The following is a 23,375-nucleotide window of genomic DNA, read 5'->3' as shown; positions in this document are numbered from 1 at the left end:
ACAGTGAGTCATCATCAGGATTACAACCAAGGGCCTTCAGCATCAAAATAACAAGCCTCTACCCCAACAGCTAAAAGAATAATTTTGTTAATTACGAGTAACTTTATTGGTATGGTTGCAACATTCATTTTGTTCACAATACTTGTTAACCTTCTCTGTTAAGATTTCACTGATGCAGGAATCTAAGGAACCAATAGATTTTACAGAAACAGGAAATCTTGATGATGAACTTGATGTTCAGGAGGAGGTATGGAGCTATCCTTTTAGTTAAATAAAGCATGTGTCTATGATATATGCTGTTCTATCGGAACTATAGCAGTATGAGTGGTGCTGATATATGGGGCCAACCAAGAAAAAATAAAAAAAATATAAAAAAACCCAAAACACCACAGCCTTGTGAGCTCTACAGACTTTGGCAGCTGACTGGCTGATCCAGGGAAAATACTGACTGTGGCACACCCAAAGAGTCGGTTGAGGGATGCCAAAAGTCTGCCCTCCCTATGCACCTAACAGTCAATGCTAGTGAGGGAAGTCACAGTGAATCTTTTTCGAAGATTTAGCAGGTGCCACATGTATTCCACATTCCTACCTCCAGCACCCTCAAGGTTTTATGCCTGCTTCTACCCTACAAAGGCTTAATGCTTTTACCTGAAACTGCTCTTCCCATCCACCAAGCACCAGCCAGTTCTAAAAGCCATAATTTACCCCTAACGTTTTCAAGTTACCTCAGTGACCGAAAAAGAAACAGCCCGACTCAAGACTGACTGTTTCGTGAGGGTTCAACCTGCTGCTTGATAGCCAGTGTTTACTGGGTGTAGGTGGTAATTTCCAGGTCTCAAAGCTCACTTCATCTCCCTGATTGACTTCTGTGATGAAGCCGCCAACCAGAGAGATGGCTTCAGGTTACAGCCTTTTAAAATTATTTCCTGGCAGACTCAGTCAGCCAGGACTGAACCCCTTGGTTATATAGTAATATATATGCAAAAGTTGTTGTTGTTTTTTTAATATGGTGTGTACACAGAACTAATCACCTATTACCCTCTCACAATTCCCCATCTTTTAAAACTTATTTCATTAGGCCATGCGCAGACTCGCTTCATGAAGGAAAACTATTATGGATATCTTGGACTCCCTGGCAATATTCAGGCACCAATACTATATAAGCATTTTCTGCACTGGGACTTGTCTTTGCACTTGAAGAAAACACTAATTTCTTTGTCTGAACTCTACAGAGCTCTATAAATCTCCAAGTTTTGTCTGTTGACATGTAATCCTTAAAATAGTCAAGTCTGATCAGAAAAATTTGTTCATAGAATCAATGTTGGCAAGATATGGGAGGCAGATCATCAGAACTATTACAGAAATTGCAACCAGCTTTAGGGTTTGTCGGTCTGTGTATACAACCCATATAATCAATGCATATAGGAAAAAATAGCTACTTTATGGTAACCCAGTCCCAGGGATTGAGGAGATTGTAAACTCTTCTTGAGGGCAGGAACCGTCTCTTATGTGTTTGTATTGTGCCTAGCACAATGGAGCTCCAACCCTGATGGTAGGCCTCAAGGTGCTACTGTAATACAAATAATAAATTCCTCACAAAAGAGAAACAATAGGCAATAGTAGCCCTAGGCCCTGACCTGCAAAAGGATCTGCAATCCCATTTAATTAGTTTCCCAGGACGTTAACACTGCTGCATTCAACAACACACGTCTTTAAAATCTATCTATCTATTAGTCATTCAAAATAATTCCTGGGTTTGTTGCAGCATTACAGTCTCAATATAAAAAATCCCTTATATAACAGAAATGGAGTACAGATGAAATTTATTCACTCAAAATTGTTTACTATATTGCTATAAAATGTTAATCATATACATGGATAAGGCTCAATAAGAAGGATTATTACTTAAGAGTCTTGGTTCATTAGTGCTATTTTTAGTAACTCATGCACTCCTGGTTAATAATCATTACTGAAATTAAACATGGATAGATTGAACACTCCCTTACTCTACAAATAGTCCCATTGAAGTTCATGGAATTTGTGGAATAGGCTGCTATAAAACTGGAGTAAAGATCTGATTTAATATCTAGTTTGGTTTTTGAAATGGGATGTAACAGTATCATTGGTTTAATGAAGAATTAGCTGCATAAACTGTTTCATTCTTTTAATACTCTACAAACTGCTTCTATTCTTCTAAAAAATGTGGACTTTTAAAAGTTATGCTACAATCCCCAGTGCAATAATTTACACAAAATTTAGGATTACAAGAAAACATTTTAACTTCTGTTTTTAAGGCTTTATATTGGCTATGTAAGAAATGATTGTTCCCATGTAATGAATATATGTTTAGATGAAGAATTACACAAATTGTTACATTAAAAATTGTAAATAGATTAGTTTTTAAAACTGAAATTCCTTGTGGCAACTACCAATATACAATGTTGAAAAAACATGCAATAAAAACCATACGTAGTCCTTACAAAACATAGGTTTCTAGATTACATCACATTTATGGTCTAAACTTTGTGATCATTTTAGTATCTTCTCATATTTCCTGCTTTGAGCAGGGGGTTGGACTAGATGACCTCCTGAGGTCCCTTCCAACCCTGATATTCTATGATTCTATATTTAAAATTACTTTAATTACAAATTTTATTTCACTGTATCAGACAAAATTTCCACTGGGACCAACCACACACGCATTGCACACAGAATATTACCACCATCACAACTGGCATTAATTGGCAGTCTCAGATGGGAAGCCAAGCACTAAGAGATTATATCTCTAAGAACCTCATTGAACCTCCATTAAAGTCAGTTGATAGATCCCCAGTGACTTCACCGACAGTTGGACTGGGCCTTTACCCAGAGGTGGCCCTTTTTCTGGCAGAGCTGAAACACTGGCATAATAGTGTGATGCTGTACTTAACCTATGGATAAATAAGGGGTTTTCAGGGCAGTCAAATAGGCTACTACTTTCAAAAGTACAAAGGGCTCAATCCTGCAAGGTGTTGAGCATTCTCATCCAATCCAGCAAAACACAAGCACATACTTAATTTAAGCATGAGCAGAGTCAATTGGACTATTCAAGAGTTTAGTGCTTCATTGGGTCAGACTAAAGTGCTCCGCACCTTGTAGGACTGATCTCTAAATTCACAAACTTGCTCAGAGCTTGACTCTGCTATTCTTATGTATGTTGATCCGAAAATGGTGGCAGAACTGACATCCACTGATGTCAATGGAAGTGCTGTGTGTGTGCAACAATGAAGGATCAGGCCAATTTCCCTCAGAAACATTACTTCTGATCAACTGTTGTCCATTTGATATACCTTTATATAAAAGAAACTGTAATCACTTACACAATACTGAATATTTTGGTTAACTTGAAAATTGTTAGAAGCCACTTGGGCTTTTATTTTTCTGAGGAACATATAGTAAGGAATATCACAAAATAATAGAGTGGTAATAATAGAGTGGTACTGTTAGAACATATTTTTCTTGCTAGAGATGGGCCTTCACTATGAAGTTTGAATCCTGATCCAAACTTTCCTCAAATGTAAATGGCTTTGGATCCAGCATTTTGGTTTGGCTCTCTCTCACATTCTTGCTGCCTAGCATTTAAGAAGAGTAATAATAAAATACAAGGATTTTAAAAATACATTTTCCTTTTAAAATATGATTTTTTAACCAGGATGAATTAATGCAGAATGGGGGTATAGGACAATTATTCACACTCATGGGATGCATATACACTTATTATCTGAGTCATGTTTATATTTGTTTTGAGTTTACTAGTACATATATTTACAGTTATCCAGATAAGAATGTTCTCATGGGTTTCCCTTACATTCTTAATTTAATACACCCATCCAAGCTCTATGAAGAAAATTTCAAATACCTCTGTTCAATGGGGGGTGGGGTGGGATGCAAGGGGAGCCATACTTGTTTTTATATGAAGGATACCAAAGTAATGTATTTTACAATATGGCTAAAACCCTGCAGAACTTTGCACTCATGCATAAGCCCCTCAAAAGCACAGCTGGATATACTTGTTTTTCAAGCATAATACAGGAATGGCATTTTTCTAAGCATTTTGTGACTATTAATACTGTTAGATCTCTGTATGTCAAAGGTTTACCTTGAAAAGAGATAGATATTTTATTAATCTTTTTACCGTCTAGAAAAGGCGCTGTATTTTAAGGAATGTTGTCAGTGACCTAAGAAATAAAAATTGCACATACTCAAAACCACCCCCTTAGTGTTGCATTTATTTTTCTCTGTATTGCTCTCGTTACTTCTTGTCAGATGTTGTCTGGAAGAAATAAATGCACAATGTGGAAATAGGATTCTTATTTTCCCCCCAGATTTTATCTTTTTAACGTTCTCAGAAAATTTATCACTTTCACACCAGCTTCTCTCATTACAGGGTCTTCAATGGAGATTGGATTTGGCTGTAGTCACTGGAAAGACTCCCACTGAACTAAATTTCGTAGGAATTGTTACTATTTTGACCTTAGTTGAATTTACAATACACTTATGTGAGAAGCTAAGTTTCTCCTACAGTTATAACATCCTTTACGTCCTAGAATTTCCATCTATTATTCCAGGGTGACACACTGGCCACCTGTGTAACAGAGGGCAAAATTTGCCCCCTAGATAGATCAAAACACAGGCAGCTCGTGAGCAGGTGACTGGAAACAGCAACAGGCATGAGCCCCCTAAAAGCTGCAAAACAGCTGCTGTGGATTTGTGGCTCTGCAGTTGTGGCCACTCTCTTTAGTACCATCCGTAGACCTTATGGTGATTTCTCAACGATCTTGTGCAGGAAATGTCTCCACACACTGAAACTCCTCCAAGGCCTGGCTGCAGGCAGGATTCCCATCACAGACGGTGGGTATCAAAGGCCAGGGAAGTCTGAGTCTCCCCAAACAGCATGACCTCACCCACCCCCAGACCTCCTCCTGCTTTCTGCTAGCCTCTGTGGCTTTTACCCCGTGGCTAGGGCTAGCAGGGGACTGACCTGCAGCTAGGGACTCCGGGTGGCCGAAGCCGGTGCTTGTGCTGCCTGTCACTGGGGACTGTGCCACGCACCCGGAGCTGGAAGTGCTTGGGCAGGGGGGGAGGGGGCCCTCTGGGCTCTGTTGGGAGAATGGGGGGCAGGGCCCCAGGCAGAAGGATCGGGCCAGGGCTAGCCTCCCTGAGCGCAGTTCACCCGCTTCCCGTGGCTCTTGGGAGAGATTTAAGTACTCCCTTCTTTCTCTTCCCCTGCACTTGCAAGAACTCATTCCTCCTGTTATGGCTGCAGAGGGTTTTTGAAAGCTCCACATCCTGCCTACTACCCATAACGGCAAAGCGTGGACAAATGACTGTATCCTACTGAATTTCTATACAAAGTAGACATTGCAAATATAAGTTAGGATCAGATAAATAATACAAGAGGGCCCAGAGGGACAAGAAATGTGGGAAGAAAAATAACAAAGTGAGACATTTGGAAAAAAAAGCCAGGCCAATGCAATACAAGGAAAAATAGTCCAACACACATATACGGGTGGGATAAAAATGGGAAGTATAAATGCTGAAAGACACCAAGTTGTGAGGACCAGACAGCAAGTTCAGACATGAGTGCAATGTGGCAGAACAAAAAAAAGCCATTAATTCTAAGTAGGGCTGTCAAACAATTAAAAAAAAATAACTGCGATTAATCACGAGGTTAAAAAATAGTTGCAATTAATTACAGTTTTAATCGCACTGTTAAACAATAACAGAATACCAATTTAAATGTATTATAAATATTTTTGGATGTTTTTCTATATTTTCATAAATATTGATTTCAATTACAACAAAAAATACGAAGCGTAGCACACTCAGTTTATATTATTTTTAATTACAAATATTTGCACCGTAAAAAAGAAACAAAAAGTAGTGCAATCTACAAGTCGAAGCATGAATGGACATACAAATGCTTAGCATATCTGGCACATATATACCTTGGAACATATATACCTACAACAGTGCCATGCTAGCACCTGTCCTCACCTTCAGGTGACATAAATAAACGAGCAGCATTATCTCCTGTACATGTAAACAAACTTACTTGTCTCAGTGATTGGATGAACAAGAAGTATGACTGAGTGGACCTGTAGGGTCTGTATAGTTTTACATTGTACTCAAAAATAAAACAGTTAGTTATATGGAAAAAAAAAATTCTACATTTGTAAGTTGCACTTTCACAATAAACAGATTGCACTACAGTACTTGTATGAGATAAACTGAAAAATACTATCTTTTGTTTATCTTTTTTACAGTGAAAATATTTGTAAAAAAAATAGAGTGTACAGTGCTCACTTTGTATTTGATGTTGTAACTGAAAACATTTGAAAAGAAAGAAAACATACAAAATATTATAATAAATTTTAATTGGTATTCCCTTATTGTTGAATAGCGCAATTATTTTTGAGTTAATTTCTTTGGCGTTATCGCCTGAGTTAACTGTGATTAATTGACAGCCCTAATTCTAGGCTGCAGATGCACCACATAGCTAGGCTAGCTGGTGACATTCCCTTAGGTGACTCCTGCAAAGGAAATATCTTTGTGTGTACACCAGAAAGAGGCTGACAAGCCACAGTGAGGTCAGAGAAGAGCTACAGGCCCCCTCAGGCCGGGGCTTGGTTCGGAAAGCAGATGTGGAGCCTGGGGAAGCGCTGCCTGTGAGCCTCCGGGGGCATGTTGCTCACTCGTTGCCAGGCCTGCAACCTTTGGTGTTTTCCATAATGCACCAGCTGCCGGAGCCGCTCCTCACTCAGTCAGAGCCCAGAGCCCGCGTCTAGAGCACGTAGCTGCGGACAAACGCTCGAAAGAGCCACTGGAGGGACCCCGAAAGGCTCGCACCCCCCAAGGCCACTGCAAAGCACCCAGCCTGGCGGCACCGCCGCCTCCGCCCGCCCGCCCGGGGCTGGGGTTTGATGAGCTCCCAGGCGGCCGAGTCTCGCAGGGCGGGGCCCTTCTCAGACGCTCCGCGGGCTCTGGGAACAGAGCACCTCCGGCACCGCGGGCCGCAGCGGAGACAATTCATGAGGGGACTCCAGCTCCCGGCATGCCCTGGGCCCGACAGGGCCATGAAGAGTCAATGTCCCGACATGGAACGGGCCGGTGGCGCCCGCAAAGCATGCTGGTAACTACAGTCCCCGGCCCGGCGCAGTGCACCCTGGGAGCTGTAGCTTGCATAGGGCCTATTCGTTTTGCCCACCGAAGCGAGGCCCTCCAGCCCCTGGGCACGCGCGGCTCACTGCGGTTCTCCCTTGACCAGAACCCCCGCGGCATCGACAGCACCGCTTCCGCTTCCGTTGTCCAGGCGCTTCCGGCGTGGTGACTTCCGCTCCCACAGTGCCCCGCGCCGAATCATGGACCACAATGGTGAGGAGGGGAGAGGGAGGGAGCCGCATTTATACCCGGGCGGGCCTGCCCCGGGTCACTGCGCGGAGCGGCCCGGGGAGCCGGCCGCGGGGAGACCCCCACTGGGAGCGGGCCCGGGGAGCGGCCTGGCGGCCGGGGCCTAGCGCGGCCTGGACCCCAGCGCCGCCGGCCCACAGTGTGGCGGGGAGGGGACTCGGCCGGGCCTCGCAGCCCCCGCGCCCCCGTCAGCCCGCACCCTGACAGCGGGCCCTGGTCCCTTCCGGTCCCTGCCGAGGAGCAGGCCCCGATCCCCTTTGGCTTCCTTCGGCGGGGCCCCGAGCGGACGGGGAAGGCCGCTGTGACTGTCCGCCCGGGGGAGCAGGGAAGTGGGAGCAGCCGTAGGCTGTGTGCGGTCCCCTCCGCCATGCGCTGGGGTCGGGGGCACTACAGCAGAGTTCGCCCAGACGTCCCTGCCCGAGCAATGGCTGAGGTTCGTCATTTCGAGCTGAAGGATGGGTCCACCTTGTACTGACTTAGCAAGGGACTCTGGTTCTTGGTGTGTAGTTGGCAGATTCGCAGGTGGCCGAGGACGGGAAACACCTGGCTGTATCTGCTACGCTAGAAGAATGTACTGTTTGTATAATGCGCTGCACTTTTTGTAGCTGGTTCTCGTCCATTGGCCTAAGAAGCAGGCAAACCAGTAGGGGTTGCAGGCTAACATAAAGGTTGCAGGTTCAAATCTGCAGTGTATTAATGCTGCTCCTTTGGCAGCATATTCCGTGCCTTTTACTGGTTGTGTGGGCCTGAGAGGAGCATTTAAAAATCAAGGTTTTGTCTAGGTAGAAAAATCCCGAGATTTTTATAAAACTTGAGATTTATCATAGTGGCATTGCTTAAAACTTTATTTTCTTATTCTGCTTGCAGTATGCTGTGTTGATGTTCTCAAAGTTTCTGGCATAGAAATACCAGAATTGAACACTGTTGTTTACCTGGTTGCTGCAAATCGTCCCTGGATGCACACCTTTTGTTACTGCTGTGTATATATAGCATGGGTTTGGGGATTACTTTGAATGTAGTCTAGAGTTCATCACTAAGGCTACGATTTAGTCACGGGTATTTTTAGTAAAAGTCATGGACAAGTCACAGGCAATAATGAAAAAGTCATCGCCAGTGACCTATCAGTAACTTTTACTAAAAATATCGCTAACTAAATCTTACCTGCTGGGGTGGAGGGGCGGTGCTTCAACAGATGCTGCTGCTTCTGGGGATGGGGGGCGGCCCAGGGCCCTGCTGATGTTGCTGCTCCCGGGGAAGGTGTGTGTGTGTGGCGGGGGCCCACCCCTCCAGGCCATAGGGTGGCCCTACCGTTGCCCCTCTGGGATTGCTGCTCTGGCACAGCACCTGGGATCAGTTGCCTGGGGCTGCTGGATTAGAGGCCAGTGCGGGTCAGCTGCTGCAGCTGCGGAAGTCGTGGAGGTCCTGGAAAGTCACAGAATCCGTGACCTCCATGAAAGATTCACAGCCTTATTCATCACGAACAGAAACAAGTGACTAAATAAGAAGCTACAATTCTATTCACTAACTGACAATTAATTAAAATGTGTTAGAACACAACTGAAAATTTAAATTTATAAAAACTCATAAGCATAAGATTTCTCTTACATGAATTTGAGTGAGCTTTGGTAGTTTTTATTTGGGTCAGAACTGTGACAAGCGACTCAGACATTCATAGAGATGTGTTAATTTGTGGTGTGACTCCATTGACTTCAGAAGTCAGTGTGGATTTACATCAGATGAATGTGACCCATACAATTTAAGAGATAGAAAAGACTTATTAGATCAATCAGTCTACTTCCTGGAAGTCACTACAGGTTTTTTCCTTACTGTAATTTTTTCAGTGTTTTATCCAGTCTAGTTTTAAATCCTCCAAGTGTTGGGGCTGTCACCTTTTCCCTAGTAATCTCTCTTAGGAAGTTGTTTTTCTAATATTTGGTCTATAGTTATTTTTGCTGTGCAATATTATTTGTGTAGTTAGCACAGTTAGTGCACATGGGGTAAATTGCCCAATAAATAACCAGAAGAGTTATGTTGCCCAGAAGAGTTTCCTGTGTAAAAGCACGTGCAGGTACAGAGTGGGGGTACATATGCTCTTTTTATCTAGAATACTGTGTTTCTCACACCAGATGGGTTTTCAGATGGAGGGAACTTAACTTACAGTATCATCCCGTTACTCTTGATTATAAATACATTCTCTACCATTCTAAAGAGTTCTTACTTTTTCTCCTGATTTAGCCATACTGATACCTGCTTGATTCTTTTATCCTTCTCTCAGAAAAATACCTCATTCAATCACTCAAGCCATATAATCATCTTTGTTAATTTTCTCAGAAGGTTCTGATCTTGAAGTACCAGAACGGAACTTTCTATTGTAGGTATCTGCGCTGGCAATGAGATGGACTGGATTGCCTAAAACAGTGGTTCTCAAACTTTTGTACTGGTGACCCCTTTCACATAGCAAGCCTCTGAGTGTGACCCCCCCCTATAAATTAAAAACATGTATTTATATATTTAACACCATTATAAATGCTGGAGGCAAAGCGGGGCTTGGGGTGGAGGCTGACAGCTTGCGGCCTCCCACATAGTAACCTCATGACTCCCCTGGGGAGTCCTGACCCCCAGTTTGAGAACCCCGGCCTAAAACGTATATCTGATCTCTATATTCCGTGTGTGCAGACACATCAGTGTTCTGCAGACAGGGGCTATCCGCTTTTTTGCAGTGCCTCAGCATGCAATTCAGAATTGTTCCCCCTGTTGACCTCTGCTCTGAAATTGCAGTGTTCCTTTAAGTTGGCTGCCCAGGAATGCATGTGAGCATCATCATACGTTTTATTATAAATGGAGTCAAAATTTCCCAATATGAGGAACATCCACAAGCTTGATATATTGCCTGTGTGATGCACCAGTCCCAACTGCCTCTGTGTGTCTCATTACTGCTTTGTACTCCTCCATATATTTTCTCTTGTCTTATACTTAGGTATTATACTTAGATTGTAAACTGCTTGGGGCAGGGGCTGTCTTTTTCTTTGTTTGTACAGCACCTAGCACAGTGGGGTTCAGATCCATCACTAGGGTTCATAGGTGCTACAGTAATACCATTGCATAATATTTTCATGTAATGAGGGCCCTGTTTATTGCCTAGACATTGTCCTTGCCCATTGTCTTGGGAATTGGCATGTGTCAGGGTGTCTCTTGCCTCCCTTGCACTGGAGATTTAAGATTAAAACTGCTCTTAAGGTGGTGGGGGGGGGGGGTTTGTGTGTTTGTGTGTGTGTGTGTGTGTGTGTGTGAGAGAGAGAGTGAAGGCCAAGATTATAACAGGGTTCACAAAAGAACTAAATAAGTTCATGGAGGATAGGTCCATCAATGGCTATTAGCCAGGGTGGGTAGGGATGATGTCCCTAGCCTCTGTTTGCCAGAAGGCAGGAATGGGCGATGGCATGGAAAACTTCATGATTACCTGTTCTGTTCATTCCCTCTGGGGCACCTGGCAATGGCCACTGTCGGAAGACAGGATACTGGGCTAGATGGACCTTTGGTCTGACCCAGTAAGGCCATTCTTATGTGTGTAGCGGGATTAGCCTTTGATTTTACATACATATGTTATCAGATGTGCCGGTAAAGCCTTAGTAATTCTCTGTTTGCTATATTTGGTCACTGATGTTCCAGTGATGTGTTAAATAAGATGTTATAGATTCCAAGGCCAAAAAGGATCACTCTGATGCTCAAGTCTGACCTCCTTTATAGCCCAGGCCATAGAACTTCCCCAAAATAATTCTTAGGTCATATCTTTTAGTAAAATATCCCATCTTCATTTAGAAATGGTCAGTGGTGGAGAATACACCATGACTGTAGTGAATTATTCCCATGGTTAATTACCCTCACTCAAAAATGTATGCCTTATTTCCAGTCTGGATTTGTCTAGCTCAGTGGTCTCCAACCTTTTTATTCCCAAGATCACTTTTTGAATTTAAGGGCAACCTAGGATCTGCCCCGCCCCTTCCCCCAAGGCCTGACCCCACTCATCCCCCCCCCCCCCCCAGTCCTTCATTCTCCCCCGCCCTCACTCACTGTCACCAGGCTGGGGAAGGAGTTGCGGTTCAGGAGGGGATGCGGGCTCTGGGCTGGGGCTGAGGGGTTTGCAGTGTGGGAGGGGGCTCTGGGCTGAGCCTGGGGCAGGGAGTTGGGGTGCAAGAGGGTGCTCTGGGCTGGGGCAGAGTGTTGGGATGGAGGAGGGGTTAAAGGGTGCTGGCTCTGGGAGGGGGGGGTCAGGGCTGGGGTTCAGGGTGCAGGAGGGAGTTCGGGGTGCTGGCTCCGGGAGGGAGCTTAGGGCTGGGGGTTGAGATGTGGCTTCTTGCTAGGCAGCACTTACCTCCAGCAGTGGTGTAGTGTGGCTGCTGCTAAGGCAGGCTCCCTGCCTGCCCTGGCCCCACACCGCTCCCAGAAGGGGCCTACGCGCCCTTGCTGCCCATGGGAGAGGGGGACAGCACATGGCTCTGCGTGCTGCCCCTCTCTGCAAGCACTGCCCCCTCAGCTCCCATTGACCACAGGTCCCCGTTCCCGGCCAATGGGAGCTGCAGGAGCAGTGCTTGCAGGGAGGAGCAGCACATGGAGGGAGACCCCTCCCCCCTGGCGCTGCGGGGTGCACTGGCCACTTCTGGGCATAGCGTGAGGCCTGGGCAATCAGGGAGCCTGTCTTAGCGGCAGCCCTGCTGTGCTGCCGGAGCTCTTCTGGGATCGACCAGTCAGTCTAGCTTCATCTTCTGCCTATTGGATTGTGTTATATCATTCCTGCTAGAATGAAGAGCCCATTGTTAAATATTTTTTCTATGTAGACTGTAATCAAGTCACCCCATAACCTTCTCTTTGTTATACTATATCAGTGGTTCTCAAACTTTTGTACTAGTGACCCTTTTCACATAGCTAGCCCCTTATAAATTAAAAACACTTTTTTTTTTGTATATTTAATACCATTATAAATGCTGGAGGCAAAGTGGGGTTTGGGGTGGAGGCTGACAGCTTGTGACTCCCCCCATGTAGTAATCTCGTGACCCCCTGAGGGGTCCTGACCCCCAGTTTGAGAACCCGTGTACTAAATAGATGAGTTCTCTGTGTCTGTCACTATAAGGCATGTTTTCTAATCCTTTAATCGTTCTCATGGCTGTTCTCTGAACCCTCTCCATTTTATCAACATCCTTCTTGAATTGTGAGCACTAGAAATGGACACAGTATTCCAGCAGCAGTTTAACCAGCACCAAGTACACTGAGGTAAAACAGCCTCCTAGTCAAGATTCCCCTGTTCATGCGTCCCAGGATCACATTAGTTCTTTTGGCCACAGCATCACATTGGGAGCTCACATTCAGCTGATTATCCACTATAACCTCCAAATCTTTTTCAGTCACTACTTCCCAGGATAGAGTTCCCCATTCTGTAAGTATGGCCTACATTTTTTGTTTCTAGGTGTATACATTTACCTTTAGCATATTAAAACACACATTGTTTGCTTGTGCCCAGCTTACCAAGCAATCCAGATCGCTCTGAATCAGTGACCTACCCTCTTTATTGATTACCATTCCCCCAATTTTTGTGTCATCTGCAAACTTTATCAGAGATGATTTTATTTTCTTTCAGGTCATTGATAAAAATGTTAAATAGCATAGGGCCAAAAGCTGATCTCAGTGGGACCCTACTAGAAACACACTTGCTTAGTGGCAATTTTCCCATTTAGAGTTACATTTTGAGGCCTATCAGTTTTAATCCATTTAATATTTACTATGCCAATTTTATATTGGTCTAGATTTTAATCAAAATATCATGTGATACCAAGTGAAATGCTTTACAGAAGTCTAAGTATATTACATCAACACTATTACCTTTATTAACCAAACTTGTAATCTCATAAATAAAAGATATCAAGTTAGTTTGATAAGATCTAATTTCTGGAAATGGTTGTTGATTTGCGTTAATAATAGTACCCTTCTTTATTAATTGAGCCCCATCTCAGCTGTTCCATTATTTTGCCCAAGATCATAAACAGAATATGTTTGTTTTTTGGTTTCCCTTGCAAACAGCATATACAAAACCGTTCCTGAGGGAAGATCCTTGTTGTTCATTAGTTGTACAGTGTTTATTCCAAGGAGCCCTAATCATGAATTAGGGTACTTCTGTGCAAGATGCTGTACAAACACACAATAAAAAGACAGTGTCTGCCACAAAGAAGTTACAGTTTGAGAAAGAGAGAGAGACTGATTCACTCCTAAACTGATTTCATTATAAATGTCATATTACTGCATAATTTCATTTATGACCAATACTGTTGGCATGACCTGACAGTTTGAAGGTACCATGTGAGCAATAGATTATTTTTTTTTCAAACAAGTAAATTCTGGTACAGTAAATGAAGTCTTAAACTAGCTTTAATAAAATCAGTGTTTTCCTTAAAATGTATCTGCTAATATCTAATCCTTTCAGAAACTAATGTATAAAATAACTGGAAAATGACAGTAAACATATTTTTCTCTTGTATAGACAATGATTTGCAAGGCACTAATAGTTCTGGATCGTTGGGTGGTCTTGATGTGCGCAGACGAATCCCTATAAAGCTCATCTCCAAACAGCCCAACAAAACCAAACCTGCACCACGCGCTCCAAGAATTATGAACAGGATGCCTTCAAAGGCACAGGCTGGTGATGAAGGTAAACTAATTTAAATAGTTTAATGCTATAGAAGGAAAGGGTATTAATTTATTATTATTTATATTGCAGTGGTGCTCGGGGGCCATACTCAGTATTGGAGAGCTAATATGTTAGATGCTGTCCAAACTTATAAGAATACAGGTTAGAGGCCTCTAGGTGCTTCTGCAGTATAAAAAAATAAATGGTCTCTGTCTTCAGAGTGTAGCACTACTTCTGTTACTTTTCCTTGCAGAATAGATTTAAGCAGGCTGCAGACATTGGAAATGCTGTAGCATTTCTTGATGATTGTAATGTAGAATGGCATGTGTTTTTAATAGCAACTTGGGTCAATTAGAAAAATTGTTTTTTTCTTTCTTCCCCCCTCCCATTCTCCCCAGAAGAATTTGATTATAATGAAGAGGAGCGGTATGAGTGCAAAGGAGCAGACATGTTTGGGAATCCAAGAAGATTCCCTGGACACATATTTTGGGACTTTAAGGTACACTCATTAATGCAATAGTTCTGATGATACTAAGGGCGTAAGCTAATTCTTAATATTCTCAGAATGCAGAGCATCCTACTTATCTTTAGAGAAATCAAATAAAAAATAAGTGCTACCACTGCTTTTTGACTTTCTGAAACTATATTCTGTGCTGTGTTTCTCAGATTGTATGTAGTTCTCTGTTCCTTATTAAATATTTATGAACTTTCAAGCATATTGATAATACCCTAATGAAATAAGGAGCCCTAATGAATGCTATTTTGACAGATAAACTTGCTGGGAGAAAAGGATGATACGCCAGTCCATTTCTGTGACAAGTGTGGATTGCCCATCAAATTGTATGGGCGCATGGTGAGTAGAGCTGTATTGATAGAAAAGCTACCCTGCTGTGAACTAACATGAAGTCTGTACCTGTTCTTGGAAAAGTGCTCTGTGCTTCCATTGGCATATGGGTAATTAGCTAGTGCAAGTGTAACGTCATGCAAAACAGCTACTTAACTTTTTTTTTTTTTTTTTAAATAGGAGTCACAGCTTCCCACTAAGTAGAATTATTGTAAAGTTAGGCCCTGATCCTGCATTGAGATGCACACAGATGCATACCTGTCCCATGCAGAGCTCATTGACTTCAAGGAGGCTCTGCATGAGCAAAAGGGTATATACCAATGCATCTCAGTATAAAATCAAGGCCTTAATTGTACAAGAACTCCAAGCTGTTCTTGTTGCAGATATCTTCTGCTGATGTCTCCTTGCTTGGTTAAGGGGTAAAATCGCTTTGGAAGAGTGGCTGACATGGTGCTTGATCCTGCTGCCATTGTAGTCCATTTAAAAATATCTATTGACTTCAGTGGAAGCATAATAGGCATAATAAGCATAATTATTTAAGCTCAGTACCAATGTGGACACAAGAACAAATGGATATAAACTGGCCACTAGGAAATTTAGACTAGAAATTAGACGAAGGTTTTTAACCATCAGAGGAGTGAAGTTTTGGAATAGCCTTCCAAGGGAAGCAGTGGGGGCAAAAGATCTATCTGGCTTTAAGATTAAACTCGATAAGTTTATGGAGGAGATGGTATGATGGGATAACATGGTTTTGGTAATTAAATATTCATGGTAAATAGGCCCAATGGCCTGTGATGGGCTATTAGATGGGGTGAGTTACCGAGGAAAGAATTTTCTGTAGTATCTGGCTGATGAATCTTGCCCATATGCTCAGGGTTTAGCTGATCACCATATTTGGGGTCGGGAAGGAATTTTCCTCCAGGGCAGATTGGAAGAGGCCCTGGAGGTTTTTCGCCTTCCTCTGTAGGATGGGGCATGGGTCACTTGCTGGAGGATTCTCTGCTCCTTGAAGTCTTTAAACTACGATTTGAGGACTTCAATAGCACAGATATAGGTGTGAGGTTTTTTTTTTTTTTTTTTTTTGTAGGAGTGGTGGGTGAAATTCTGTGGCCTGCGTTGTGCAGGAGGTCAGACTAGATGATCATAATGGTCCCTTCTGACCTAAATATCTATGAATAGGCCCATTTAGCCTTAAAGCAACTTATTTTTTAAGGTTTCAGAGTAACAGCCGTGTTAGTCTGTATTCGTAAAAAGAAAAGGAGTACTTGTGGCACCTTAGAGACTAACCAGTTTATTTGAGCATGAGCTTTCGTGAGCTACAGCTCACTTCATCGGATGCATCCGATGAAGTGAGCTGTAGCTCACGAAAGCTCATGCTCAAATAAACTGGTTAGTCTCTAAGGTGCCACAAGTACTCCTTTTCTTTTTATTTTTTAAGCTAAGCATTGTATATCACTTGACGACTTTAACTGAGTTAGTAAATACTAGATGTTACTCATTTCTGTGCTCCTTTTAAAGCAGTGATATAACAGAATGCAAAGAATAAAATTAAAATATGCTGAGGGATTTGACTTTGGCTTAATTTTTTAAAAATTAGCATTGCATTTTGAGTCACTAACCTTTATAGTCCTAATTCAGGCTGGCCAACCAACCTTTATTATTAAGATGCTTAGGGGAGCATTTTTTTTTTAATTATTATAGACCGTGAAGACATTTGTGTTGTAATCTTTTTTTTACTCACCTGCTCCTTGTAGCATCTGTGGTGTGCTGAAAAGCATTTCAGGAATGTAGTTTGATTCATTAGGTCTTGCCTACACAACAGTTCTGACCAAGTCAGGAGGAATTGTTACACCAGTTTGGCCGTTGACCATTTAAAAGTTGTTTTGCAGACTGGTCCTATGTCTCTGTAATGAGGTTTGTAATATAAGTGGATTGTCCAGAGTTTTAACTTGCCTGTGGCGACATTAAAAACACACCTACACTACATCTTGGAACCATGTTTTTACTCGTTTGGGAAGAACAATGTGGTAAATTGATTCCTTGAGTCATTTATAGTTGTAGTAGAGATGAAGTCTCAGTTTTAATGCCAAGGCTCAGATCTGTCAGTTAAGAACTTTACAGGCTGCACTATGAATCCAGCTCTGCTGTGTAGTCTCTTCCTTATTTTAAAGCATGGGTGAATACCAGTCTAGTTGGAGAACTGTACCAATTAGCGAGACATGGACCTTAGGCATTGGCCGTTAAAGCCACTGTGTCCTGTTCAGTTGTGCCTTTGCTGACCTGTTACAGAACTTGAACTATTCCAACTGCCAGGATGGAAATTTTCAACTTGATTTGGAGAAGTGCAAGCTCCATCCAAGTTAATGTGTGCACAGTTACATGGAAGATTGGCAGAAGCAGAGCGCTGAGTCCTGCTAAAAGAACTGTGATTAGCAAGGGGGAGCCTAGAATGCCAGTTGCTAAACCATGAAGTACCGGTACTGGTGTTACTAAGTCCCTGTAGCAGGGACAGCTGAAATATACGGCTGTAGTTTCCATAAACAGCCTTGCCTCGCTGCCATAGGAAGAGCTCTTGGTGCATTCTTTTATTTAAAAGTTTTGCCTATACGTTTTGCATTTTCTTTTTAATGGAATATACCTTTTTCAAGCTATTTTTGAAAATGTCCCATCAAAGGTACTGCATACTTTGTTACATATAGCTGTATCTTGTCCATTTCCCAGCATGCATTTCACAGACAACTTAAATGTAAGAATTTTATTTTCAAGAAGACACAGACTGAGAAAGCATGTTCATGAGGGAGGAATGTATCAAAACTTATTTAATTTATCAAAAATACATTCTATAAATGACATACTGGTTTACACATAATGGTTTAATGAAGCGATTGTTTGTGTATCTCTAGATACCTTGCAAGCATGTTTTCTGCTATGACTGTGCTATATTACATGAGAAGAAGGGTGACAAGATGTGCCCAGGGTAAGTTCACTAGTGATTGCTTATTAAAAAGGGAGAATATACTGGAATAATTTAAACTGCTTATTCTCACATATGTCTTAATTTTTGTTTGTTGAAAAAACAGCTCAGTAGGAAGAAGCAAAGAATGCTTTTGCTGTACCAGAGGGGTTGTAGTTGACACTACATTGTCATCCAGATATTGAGAGATTCAGTTTAACTGTTGATGTTTAAATTAGGGCTGTCAAGCAGTTAAAAAAAATAATTAAACGATTAAAAAGATAATTGCGATTAATCACACGATTTAAAAAAAAATAGAATACCATTTATTTAAATATATTTGAAAAAGTAGAAAACACAAAAATACTGATTTCAATTACAACCCAGAATACAGAGTGTACAGTGCTCACTTTATATTATTATTTTTAATTACAAATACACTGGACCCTCACTAGAACGCGGGGTTCGGGATCTATGCGCGGTACCGTGTTAATGAGGGGACCGCTTTACCATGGATCCCAATTTAAATATTTAAGTTTGGGATCCACCACCACAACTGTGCTATATGGGAATCCGTGCTCTAGCTATGCATGCTCTGGCGAGGGTCCGCTGTATTTGCACTGTAAAAAAGAAAAGATAGTATTTTTCAGTTCACCTTATACAAGTACTGTAGTGCAATCTCTTTATCATGAAAGTTGAACTTACCAAGGTAGAATTATGTACAAAAAATAACTTCATTTTTTTTTTAAATAGTAAAACTTTTTAGAGCCTACAAGTCCACTCAATCCTACTTCTTGTTCAGCCAATTGCTCAGACAAACAAATTTGTTTACATTTGCAGGAGATAATGCTGCCTGCTTCTTGTTTACAATATCACCTGAAAGTGAGAACAAGCATTCACATGGCACTGTTGTAGCCGGCCACAAGATATTTATGTGCTAGATAAATTTTAAGATTCATATGTCCCTTCATGCTTCAGCCACCATTCCAGAAGACATGCGTCCATGCTGATAATGGGTTCTGCTCGATAACCATCCAGAGTAGGGTAGACCAAAGCAAGTTCATTTTCATCCTCGGAGTCAGATGCCACCAGCAGAAGGTTGATCTTCCTTTTTTGGTGGTTTAGGTTCTGTGGTTTCTGCATTGGAGTGTTGCTCTTTTAAAACTTCTGAAAGTATGCTCTACACCTAGTACCTCTCAGATTCTGGAAGGCTCTTCAGATTCTTAAACCTTGGGTCGAGTGATGTAGCTATCTTTAGAAATCTCACATTGGTACCTTCTTTGTGTTTTGTCAAATCTGCAGTGAAAGTGTTCTTCAAACGAACAGCATGTGCTGGGTTATCATCCGAGACTGCTATAACATGAAATATATGGCAGAATGCGGGTAAAACAGAGTAGGAGACATAGAATTCTTCCCCCAAGGAGTTCAGTCACAAATTTAATTAATGCATTATTTTTTTAACAAGCGTCATCAGCATGGAAGCATATCCTCTGGAATGGTGGCCAAAGCATGAAGGGGCATATTAATATTTAGCATAACTGGCATTTAAACACTTTGCAGTGCCAGCTACAAAAGTGCAATGCGAACGCCTGTTCTCACTTTCAGGTCACGTTGTAAATAAGAAGCGGGCAGCATTATCTCCCGTAAATGTAAACAAATTGTTTGTCTTAGTGGTTGACTGAACAAGAAGTAGGACTGAGTGGACTTGTAGGCTCTAAAGTCTTACATTGTTTTGGTTTTGAGTGCAGTTATGTAAAAAAAAAAATCTACATTTGTAAGTTGCACTTACACGATAAAGAGATTGCACTACAGTACTTGTATGAGGTGAATTTAAAAATACTACGCCGGACCCTCGCTAGAACGCGGGTTTTGGGATCCATTCGTGGTACCGTGTTAACACGGGGACCGCATTAAAATGAATTGCAATTAAAGTAATTAAATTTGGGATCCATGGCCACGACCGCGTTATATGTGAATTCGCGCTACATAGACGCGCGTTCTAGTGAGGGTCCAGTGTATTTCTTTTGTTTGCCATTTTTACAGTGCTAATATTTGTAATAAAAAATAATATAAAGTGAGTACTGTCAACTTTGTATACTGTTGTAACTGAAATCAATATATTTGAAAATGTAGAAAAACATCCAAAAATATTTAATAATTTTAAATTGGTATTCTATTGTTTAACAGTGCGATTAAAACTGCAATTAGTCACAATATTTTTAATTGCTATTAATTTTTTTGAGTTAATCACATGAGTTAACTGTGATTAATCGACAGCCCTAGTTTAAATGGTAAATAGAAGATATTAAGTAGTTGACATATTTGTGTTCAGTCTTGCCGTTATTACTTGCAATAGCGCAAATGACAGTTCACTAGTAGTTAAGGCTCACGTACTAATTGTATACCCTCATCTCAAGAACCCCTTCTCTTTTGTGCTTTTTGACACATCTTAGAATATGATACAGATTATGGGATGTCAGTTCTAAATGTCTCCTCAGGACATGTTGATGTACTTTGTAGCTGTGGTTCTATAGGAGAATGTCTGTCTAATTTTGAAATATTGTAATTTAATTTGAATTAAGGAAATACAAGCTTTTTGACTTGCGTTGGCACTAAAATATGTTACTTCTAATATGTAGAATTGTGGAATGATCATTTAGCCTAAATATTTCTAGATTCACAGCTGTTGGTGATGATAATAAACTGATCTTTTTTTCTAATTTAGCTGTAATGATCCCGTGCAGCGAATTGAGCAATGTGTGCGAGGGTCTCTCTTCATGTGTAGCATTGTTCAAGGGTGCAAGAGAACATATTTGTCTCAGAGAGACTTACAAGCTCACATCAACCATCGTCATATGAGAGCTGGAAAACCTGTTACCCGTCCTCCACTTGAACCTGTTCATCCTCCTATTGCCCCACCTCCTGCTGAAATTCCTGAGCGTTTCATAATGCCACCTGATAAGCATCATATGAGCCATATTCCACCAAAGCAGCACCTCATGATGCCACCACCTCCTTTACAGCATGTGCAACACGAGCATTATAACCAACCACATGAGGACATTCGTGCACCCCCAGCAGAGATGTCAATGGCTCCACCACCACCTCGCTCAGTCAGTCAGGATACGTTTCGTATTTCCACGAGAAAACACAGCAATTTAATAACTGTCCCTATTCAGGATGATTCAAATTCAGGTGCTCGAGAACCACCTCCACCAGCCCCAGCACCTGCTCATCATCATCCTGAATATCAGGGTCAACCAGTGGTATCCCATCCTCACCATATTATGCCTCCACAGCAACATTATGCACCACCCCCGCCACCACCACCACCAATAAGCCATCCAATGCAACATCCTCCCCAGGGAGCAGGTACTCCTCATATGGTTTATAGCCAAGCTCCACCACCACCGATGACCTCTGCTCCACCACCAATAACCCCTCCCCCTGGACACATAATTGCCCAAATGCCACCATATATGAATCACCCTCCTCCAGGACCTCCCCCTCCTCAACATGGTGGCCCACCTGTAAATGTAAATGCACCCCCTCCCCATCACTATAATCCTAACTCTTTGCCGCAGTTCAGTGAAGATCAAGGAACTCTCAGCCCTCCTTTTACACAGCCTGGGGGAATGAGTCCGGGGATGTGGCCCGCTCCAAGAGGGCCTCCTCCACCCCCAAGAATGCAAGGTCCACCTTCTCAAGCCCCACTTCCTGGACCACATCACCCAGATCAAACCAGATATAGACCATACTACCAATGATATTAACAATAATTTGAACTGAGTATGCTATGGGAAGGATAAACTATATACAGCAGCCTTTTAATGAATCTGTTTTTGGGGTCTCTCTTTTTTTTTTTTTTTTTTTTTTTCCCTCCTTTCCCCCTTCCCGTTTCAAAGAAATACAATGGTTGTGACTAACACACTCTGGGGACTAGACTCTTGATTGATTTTTATACCTTGACGTTAGGACTCTGACTTCAAATATACTGTAGTGCTAAGATAAGTGGCTCAGTAGATAACAGCTACATTTTTAACAGACTGTGTCCCTAGTGAGGTTAAACTCTCTGAGAGATGGTTATTTGTAATATTATTTCCTGAAAAATTGAACACCCGTTGTACCACTCTATTGTTTTTGTTAAATCCAATGTTTAGTTTTACTTGTGATACCTTTTTGTTAACCTGTGTACAATAATTAAATTTAAATATGGTTGTAAAAATGCTGGGTTTTTATGTGAATTTGAGCACAGACACAATTTCTGAAAAAACATTTCATGTTTTGACACTAATACTTTTCCATATGGCATCATAATATAATGTTCAGTGTAAGAGACGTTCAAGTTTTCCTTAGCAGTAACATTGTAGTAAAGTCTGACAATCCAAGTTTAAGGAGCTGTAAATCTGAAGTGCAGAATCTTGCATTTCACACAGATTTTTAAATTTTGAGGCAACTTTGGGCGCACAGGGTGAATGGTACATGAAAGACATAATTTTGGTGATGACATGAAGCGAGGTTGTCTTAACATTTTAAAATCTTCTTTTCTTAGCTCACTTCTTGTTTGGAAAATTCTGGTTAACTTGAGATCTCATACGCTCCCTGCTGGTGTTGAATTCATGTCTTGTGCGTTTACTCAATGGATGTTTTCACATAAAAGATGCCATTTATTGGCTCACCACATTCATGATATGAAGGAATATGATTTTTTGGGACTTGTTTTTTGCTTTTTCTATATAAATGGTAATGTAGAGTAGGAGTATTCTACTTTGATAACCTGGAGTTAGGGATCTGAATCTCTTATGCAGATTAAAAATACATGTGTATAAATCATGTCAAATTTTGTTGCCAGATTTGATGACATGGCTAATGGTTTACAGGATTTAATAATATGTTTTAACCATGGTCTTAAGTAGATTTGACACACTGTCAGGTCCCTTTGGGCCCAAAATTTAGGTTTTGTAAAACTTTTTTTTTTAATCCATTGAAAACAGGTGTAAGAAATAAATATCCTATTTAACACTAGTTGTGTTAGTGCAGTAGAGCCAGAGAATCCAACTGTTTACACTGCTCTCATTGTCCAAGCAGAGTGCTCACTTTTTACATTGCAGCCAACATAAGTGTTGAAAAATCAACATTTTTAAAAAAAAAAACTTTTAAAAATTAAGGGGGTTTAGAGATAACTAATCTATTTTTGACCTAGGTGTCTAGTCTCACATTGTTTTAGAGGCACGATGTAGGAAACCATCTGCTTGTTGGAATTTTCTCAAAGGCTTAATTTATTTACTTCCGTAAGTTCTGTTTTTGCCTCTCACCTAATATACGTTGTTCGCATTGAGCCTGTCAGAGCACCTGTTGGCAGAACATTCCAAACTTTCTAATGTTGCATATAAAATGAGTGGTGTCTGGTAGTCACAGCAAGGACTCTGTTAGGCTTGTGTTCTGTTCCTGAA

The 23,375-nt window shown here is 41.6% G+C and overlaps 2 protein-coding genes across 9 annotated transcripts in view; both read left to right on the top strand.

Moving 5' to 3' along the window:
- The window catches only part of SLC26A4 (solute carrier family 26 member 4), a 30,113-nt gene extending 25,767 nt beyond the window's left edge, over positions 1-4,346 (top strand). For both annotated transcript variants that reach the window (XM_043551496.1, XM_037889130.2), the window contains exons 20-21: positions 164-247; positions 1,079-4,346. In XM_043551496.1, coding sequence (XP_043407431.1) covers positions 164-247; positions 1,079-1,102 — 108 coding nt within the window. In that variant the 3' untranslated portion in view covers positions 1,103-4,346. The remainder of the gene's footprint in view (positions 1-163; positions 248-1,078) is intronic.
- On the top strand, positions 96-22,147 carry CBLL1 (Cbl proto-oncogene like 1). Of its 7 annotated transcripts, none has more exons than XM_027827997.3 (6): positions 96-7,413; positions 13,979-14,146; positions 14,527-14,624; positions 14,895-14,978; positions 17,873-17,946; positions 20,648-22,147. In XM_027827997.3, the coding sequence occupies exons 1-6, from the start codon at positions 7,401-7,403 to the stop codon at positions 21,687-21,689; spliced, it is 1,479 nt and encodes a 492-aa protein (XP_027683798.2). In that variant the 5' UTR covers positions 96-7,400; the 3' UTR covers positions 21,690-22,147. The 7 variants fall into 7 exon arrangements, with proteins under 7 accessions (XP_027683798.2, XP_007065726.2, XP_037745056.1 ...); XM_007065664.4 differs by having other exon boundaries at positions 14,524-14,624; XM_037889128.2 differs by lacking the exon at positions 96-7,413 and adding an exon at positions 7,481-7,882 and having other exon boundaries at positions 14,524-14,624.
- Positions 22,148-23,375: the final 1,228 nt, after the last annotated feature.

Source organism: Chelonia mydas, chromosome 1 (genome assembly GCF_015237465.2).
Source record: "Chelonia mydas isolate rCheMyd1 chromosome 1, rCheMyd1.pri.v2, whole genome shotgun sequence".
Taxonomy (NCBI): domain Eukaryota; kingdom Metazoa; phylum Chordata; order Testudines; family Cheloniidae; genus Chelonia; species Chelonia mydas.
The sequence above is the reverse complement of the archived record's forward strand: the minus strand, read 5'-3'. Positions and strand labels throughout refer to the sequence as shown.